Below are 7252 nucleotides of genomic sequence, written 5' to 3'. Positions count from 1 at the left end.
ATCTGCTCACATGTTTATTTTCTCTCTTATCCCAGATGTTACGGCGACGCAGAAATCTTCTTAATTCATGCCCCCGATAACTTCGAAAACAGCGATAACAATTTTATCATCATACAGAGAACATTATTTCTTCCAATTCTATTGGATAATTCGCGAGGAGAGATTAAACGAATTGTTAAAGTGTATTGCTTCCGAATGGACGCAATACAATTTTTTTACGAATGTACACGTCAATAAGCTCCATTCATTGACGCCAAGTTGAAAGTAAATTATTCATAAAGTTTCGAAGAAATTGATATTTTTACAAAATTCGATTTTGGCATGAAAACAGGAGATGTCACACGTTTATTCCTGAATGTCTGAACGAGAAATCGCATGCATGGGGTTGATGATGTTGATGATATTGATGTTGGTAATGCTGCTGTAGACCTACAGAGAGATTTTTTCAATCACGGACAATTATATGTAGCTTTTTCGAGAGTTCGATCATGAGATCCATTGAAATTTTTCACAAGACAACACCGATAAAACGCCAAAGTCAAAAATTATGTCCACAAAGAGTTATATCTTTGAGTAAATGGTATTTATATTTATGTCTGTACAAAAGGAACCGACTTGATCGTATTTAGTATCCGAGATATTCACGGTTTTCCATCGTTTTCTTCGATACCAACATCATTTCCAACAGAACACGTGTTGATCCTCAATTGAAGTTTTTCTGGATTTCGACGTATCTCCGACTGATTCTCGATGGAAATCTCCATCCCTTTTCAATAAAAAAAATTCATGGATTTTCGAAAGAAGTTTTCGTCATTTCCCACGAATTTCTCCTTAGTATTACTACAGAAATTTGTATAAGTTTAATAACATATTGATTTTTAATCAACTTACAATAATAACGTGATGAATCATATAAAATCAATTACAGTAATTCCATCTCGTGACGTGAAAAAATAGAAGAAGAGAACAGTGAAATAAAAATTTAAAAAAGTGAACCCATTCTGAAGCAATCTGCCAATTTATTAGCAACAATAGCCGTCCTCATTTATAAAAAAATGCAATTATCCACCTCAACAGCCACCTCAAACAGCCAAAGTGCAGTTTTCACCTGAAGTTGAGTGAATATTTTTTTCTCCCTGAGATTCTCCGGAAGCCGAAGGGCACGAATGCGAGGTGGTCAAATTTCGCGGGCTCTTTTCCCCTCCATAACCTCCAAATACTGTCATATTGTTAGAAAATCACAACACGAGCACATGGGATTCATCGACACTCACCATAAATCAAATTCCCAAACACCTCGCGCCTCACTATCAATTAGCACTCGAAATGCCGAGAATCGTGGACTCCATGAGAAAGAGAAATGGAGACAGTGAGTCCCACAACACGAGTGATAGCGATAAAAACCATACGAACCGGTGTGAAATGATCGTGGCGATGGAGGACTCCGTTCCAGGGGACGACAATTACGTTCTCGCACTCTGCGGCACTCAGCAGTGAGTTTTCCCCCCGTCAGAACCACTGAAAGCACTTTCTCCAGGTTTTTTAAACCCTCGGGATGACTTTTTTCCGTTCCAGCGAGCCGGAGTTCAGGTTATGCGCAGGTATGTCAGACTACTCGTGCGTTGTTTACAGTGTGAACGAGGGATTGAGTAAGATGATGTCGTTGAAAAACAATACATCACCCATTGTTGGAATCAAGTTTAGCCCTAGTTCTAAGAATATTCTGTACACTGCCACGAGGGACGGGAGCATAACAGCCTGCGACCTGAGGGCCAAGGGCAAAGTTGTGGCTGAGATGAGAGGTAATTGATGATTACTGCCCTGGTGATGATTTTGCATGATGAAAATGGTGAAAATTGCGTTTTCACTATTTTTTTTGAATTGACGATTTTTGTTTTTTGCGAATATCTCGGAGGGTAAGGCTGATAGCAAACTTTTTGTGAAAACCTTTTTTGTAGCTCTCAATTTTCTCCACAAAAAAGGTCCTCACAGGAATTTTGATATCTCCGTCAGAATTCGAGATATTTCGAAAAAACTAGAAATCGAATTGACGAATTCTAGATCTAATTTTCCATAAATATCTCTAATTTGGAAGCAAATAGCAGAATTAATATTTGACTAATTCTTATAGTCTCAGATCTGTAATGCAACAAAAAATGCAAATTTGAATAAATTATTATTGATTATAGTTATTAAGGAAATAGCTCACACAAAGACCTATTTCAATTTAATTCATTAATTAATTAATTTAATGAATGTAATTAACTTGATTGGTTTAGCTCATTTCATTAATTAATTAAATGAATTAAATCAATCAAAACAAAGAGCTTTTAATTAATTAAATAAATTAAATCAATCAAATTAATTACATTAATTTAATTATTTGAATTAATTTATTCATTTTTAAATGAAAAAGGATAGACTAGGTTGGCTGGAAGACGACTACATCTGGTGTACGACGCACACTCGACAAAAAAGGTCCTCTCGAGAATTTTGACATCCCCGTCAGAATTCGAGATATTTCTAAAAAACTAGAAATAGAACTAACGAATTCTAGATCTAATTTTCCATAAATATCTCTAATTTTGAAGGAAATAGCAGAATTAACGTTTGATTATTTCCCATAGAGTCTCAATTCTGTAATGCAACGAAAAAAAATGCAAATGTCAATAAATTATCGATGATTATTAACGAAATAGCTCCCACATGTGCCTAGATGGATCAGTGGACAGTAAACTCAAGCCCCTAGCGAGCTTCGACATAAGCTCCGACGACAAATTAATAGCAGCTGGTACTGAGCACGTCGGTGGGGATGCCTTCATCCTCTTCTGGGACATCAGGTTCAACAGTCCCAACAACTCGAGATCAGACAGCAGGAAGAACGACCTCCTCGGGGGGTACTGGGAGTCCCACATGGACGACGTCACGTCGTTGGCATTTCACTCCACCAAGGCCGATGTCCTAGCTTCTGGCAGCACTGATGGACTGATCAATGTCTTCGATCTCACCCAGTCATCAGAGGACTCTGCACTCAATTATTCACTCAACACTGAGTCGTCAGTGGTAATAATGAGGAGCTTAATTAATTAATTTCATTCATTTCATTTATTTAATTAATTTAATTAATTTCATTCATTTCGTTTATTTCATTAATTTCATTCATTTCATTCTTTCAATTCATTTCATTAATTTAATTAATTGAATTAATTAATTCATTTTCAAATGAAAAAGGATAGACTAGGCTGGCTGGAAGACGACCACATCTGGTGCACGACCCACACTCATTGTCTCCAGCTCTGGGAGTGTGAGGACGCCACACCCTATGGAAAATACGATCGAGCCAGCATAGCAGCTAATTTCCTGGTAGATATCCCCCCAGACCTCCTAAACCATGATTTTTAATTCATTTTGATATTTATATTTGTTCTACTCTTGCAACAGCAGGAGGATCAGGACAGCTGTTACCTCGTGAGGATGCACAGGAGCAGCAGCTCTGGAGATCCCTTTCTACTCACAGGCTCCACGATAAAAGGGTCAGTCAGCAATTTTCCCCGATTGAAAAGAATTCGTTGAAAGACTACACTGAGAGAAAAACCACAAAGTTCTCAAGCAAGTCTTACTCGTGCCAAGAAAATAGTTTTTTGAAAATTATCAAAAAAGGATTTTTTTGTGCCAAACATGCCGAGAGTGAGCCGGAATGAAAAATTTTTGTCGCAAAAATAAATTTAGTAGTTCAAAAAAAATTGAGTTCTCTGTAGACGCAAGAAATGTCTTTTCTAGCACTACTCCTTCGTTATTCGATACTCCCATATGTATTTTGCTGCTGAAAAATCTTAGTTATCCACCTCTTGAGCCAAATATTTCGTTGCTGTCGAAAGCAGAACAATAATTCATGTTTGAGCCTTTCAAATTCGAACCAAACAAATTATTTTTTGGCAATTTTCAACTAGCGATTTTGTTGGCCCAAACAAGACTTGTTTGACAACGTGTTTGTTTTTCTCTCAGTGTATCCTTCCTCATTTTCATATGAAAACTCTACTCATAGAGTTGTTACTGGAAATAAAATTATGAATAAACAATCCACAGGGAGCATTTGCATGGACTGACCATCACTTCTGAAGGCATGAAATGGTGTTCTGATTTCACTGGGAATAAACAACTGGTGAGAGACAGCTGGTATCATGCGAAGGTAAAATTAAATCGAAGTAAAATGAATTTTCAGTAATTCATCGAGTTGAATAACTAATTAATTTTGCGACAAACAGAGTGGTTGCTTGATAACTGGAGGCGAGGGGGGCATAATAAACCTCTGGAAGGAGAATGAAGCGAATTTGCTCCAGGGAAACAGTGACCGAAAATCCCTCGTGAAATCCAATGGCAAGTCCAGTGCTCGAGACAAGCATCGAACGAAGCCATACTAAATCGAAAATGATTGAAAATTGTTGAACTGTTGCCCCAAGGCGAACCCAAATAATGTACAATATTTCCTATTTTTCTAATTAAATTTGTAATGAATAAATCATGATTGAAGATGAAATAAAATAATTGGGTGATGAAAAACTCATGTGCAGATTTAATTAATCGTATATTACCCTCTTGATTCCATTTTATTACAATAACATCATTTTTCCGTTGTCTTATGTACATTAATAATAAATATTATCTTTTTTTGTCATCAGGCAGCTAATTATTCTTCGATGAATCAGTGGATGATACAATATAATGATAAAAAACATAGAATGTCCTCAAGTAGTGTCATTTAGGTATTTTTTGTAAATCCTCCATCCATCGAATGGTTCACAAGAAATATAAGATAAAGTAGTAAGTCCATTAGAAAATATAGCGCAACCGTCAGCTGTAAACGGCACTCGAGATTACAGATTTTCTTTTTTATTTATTCATATTCAATTTAAACATTACTCTCAATGTTTCGAACAGTTGTTACGATTAAATCGCCGTGGTTTTTCGTTCATGATCTGTCACATTTCCATCATCACCTCGACGAATGATTTTGCATTAGTTTTTTTTTGTTTAGATTTAACATTATACACGATTCAACAGGAATAAATATTATAAAACTGCATCGTCGGCGCAGGTTCAATTGTATATCATTGGATTACTATGATATTTTTTTTTCATTATTTTCCTTTTATGTATAAAAAGTGGAAGAGGAAAAGTTCACCAACACTCAGCATCGCGAAACAATCGGTATTACACTTAATCAATTGATAATTCTCGATGATTGGATCTGGGAATTATTCAACAAGTCTTTGAAGAGGAGAACAAATTAGGATAGTTAAATTAATCGTAGAAAAAAACGTACAGTCTGTTTTTTTAAATTAATTGAGATTGGAACATGCAGAATAAACAAGTAATTAAAGGCGGGGGAGGGGGCGAGGATTAAAAATTGAGGATTGGTCGGCAGTCAAGGGGTTTTTGATAAATATCTCAAAATTTAAAAGAAATGTTTTTTAAAAACTGATTGTTAGGGGGAATTCACATTCTGTTACCCCTCCACTACCGACACTTTCAATAATTATTTCAATATTAAGATATGAAATTAACGCAGATGATTATCGACTTCTCCGTTATCACAATAACAATAGATTAAAGTATCAGCTATTACTTTTTGTCTCCGCCGTTACATTTTTTTTTTGAAAAGTACAGGTAAACGTACAAAAATACTTGATTCGTGAAATATCCATTCATATAACTCCATTCTAATTAATCTTTCAATGATCATCTCTATTATTCACTTTTTACATTATTATTATCTGTCATTTGTCGTTCCCAGAGAAGTGTGGCGATTGTTTCAAGGAAGTACAGTCGAGAGGATATTACAATGAGGAGTTGAACAGAGCTGGGTAGGCCGATAGAACTCGATATCAAGTCAACAGTTTTCGACAGTTCTTGTCGAATTTCAGGAATTTTTTTCTTCTTTATATATAATATATTTTCGGAGTGAAGTGGTGAAATGTAAAACGTCTGACATTTTCTCTGAAACGAATAGTTGTTCGAACAAACGGACAATTAGATAAATTTGAGAATTTGTAAAATTATTTTTGTTTCATATTTCTTTCTGGAAGCATTAATTTCACTGAGATAAGTGGACAATCAACAGATTTGAGAATTTGTTTCGTCGTTTACTCTTCACCACTTCCCCTCCAATTTTCCTCACCTCATTTTCTCCCCATAACAATAGTAGAATAAAAGGACGACATATCAAACGTCATTTCATCACTGAAGCGTGACATAACACAGTATGTTTAAGTCTAAGATTTACAGAATAGTAAATAATAAAGCGGCATATGGAAATTCATTCGAAGTCCTCAATGAGCGCAAGAGAGATTAGCCTTGAGCTAATTCTAAACTGGAATGATTCATCTCTCATTATGAATTATCATGAATTATTTTACAATTTATAAGGACGATTTTCTAGCCTCCAAATAACTCGCCCCATTCTACCTGAATTATTCAGTATTACTTCTTACTTCCGAAACTTACAAATTAGTAATCATTAAATGCAGTTATTTATCATTATTTATTAACGAACTTGGATGTCTTCACGTGCACACAACAATGCGAGTTAACAACGAGGTTTATGTTTATATTTTTTTCTTTTTTTTTTCATTGCAGAAGTAAAGTAGAAAAACCGAGAAAAAAATTACTTATAAATGTTGAATTATCTGAGGAACAAGTGCCTTGAGCACAAAATTTCGGGATTTATTCAACTTATTAAATAAATTTTAAAATGAATAAATTAATTCAAGTTTTTTATTCATTAAATAAATCTTGAATTTATTCATTTTAAGATTTCTTTGATAAATAATTCGAGATAATTTATTCAAGATTTATTTAATTGAATTTATTCAATTAAAATTATTTATTAAATAATAATAATTATTATTTATTTAATGTTAAAATGAATAAATTCAAGATTTGTTTAATTCTCTTTGAAAAATATTTTCCGCAATGTTTTCTCTTCCGAAAACACTCGTTCCCCAGATGAATGAAGAATTGCAAATAACGTAATTTGACTTGAGGTTCACCACTTCGCTCCTGATTTTCATTCTTCCAGTGATCACCATATCACGATATATTAGGGTTCTTTATAAACCGATTGATTACTGTATAACGGTATATTCTATTGTCGCCACGATTGATTTGCGGATAAAGTGTTCTTGCAATAATTTATTTTCCCCTCTTTCATTTTACTTCAATTGAATTCAACTCGTTTCACTTCATTACTTAG

The 7252-nt window shown here is 34.6% G+C and overlaps 1 protein-coding gene across 1 annotated transcript; it reads left to right on the top strand.

The window, feature by feature from the left end:
• Positions 1-1099: 1099 nt before the first annotated feature.
• On the top strand, positions 1100-4563 carry LOC107045034 (WD repeat-containing protein 89). Its single transcript, XM_015267129.2, has 7 exons — positions 1100-1493; positions 1576-1802; positions 2717-3063; positions 3232-3363; positions 3442-3533; positions 4087-4189; positions 4266-4563. The coding sequence occupies exons 1-7, from the start codon at positions 1327-1329 to the stop codon at positions 4419-4421; spliced, it is 1224 nt and encodes a 407-aa protein (XP_015122615.1). The 5' UTR covers positions 1100-1326; the 3' UTR covers positions 4422-4563.
• The last annotated feature ends 2689 nt before the right edge of the window (positions 4564-7252 follow it).

Source organism: Diachasma alloeum, unplaced genomic scaffold (assembly GCF_001412515.2).
Source record: "Diachasma alloeum isolate Michigan unplaced genomic scaffold, Dall2.0 Dall_scaffold_00865, whole genome shotgun sequence".
Taxonomy (NCBI): Eukaryota; Metazoa; Arthropoda; class Insecta; order Hymenoptera; family Braconidae; genus Diachasma; species Diachasma alloeum.
The sequence above is the reverse complement of the archived record's forward strand: the minus strand, read 5'-3'. Positions and strand labels throughout refer to the sequence as shown.

Bases quoted from the DNA above. Each gene is read 5' to 3' on its own strand.
- LOC107045034 (XM_015267129.2), top strand. From the start codon at position 1,327: ATGCCGAGAATCGTGGACTCCATGAGAAAGAGAAATGGAGACAGTGAG. The intron at 1,803-2,716 runs GTAATTGATGAT...ACATGTGCCTAG, and splicing joins AGTTGTGGCTGAGATGAGAG to ATGGATCAGTGGACAGTAAA. The intron at 3,534-4,086 runs GTCAGTCAGCAA...AACAATCCACAG, and splicing joins ACAGGCTCCACGATAAAAGG to GGAGCATTTGCATGGACTGA.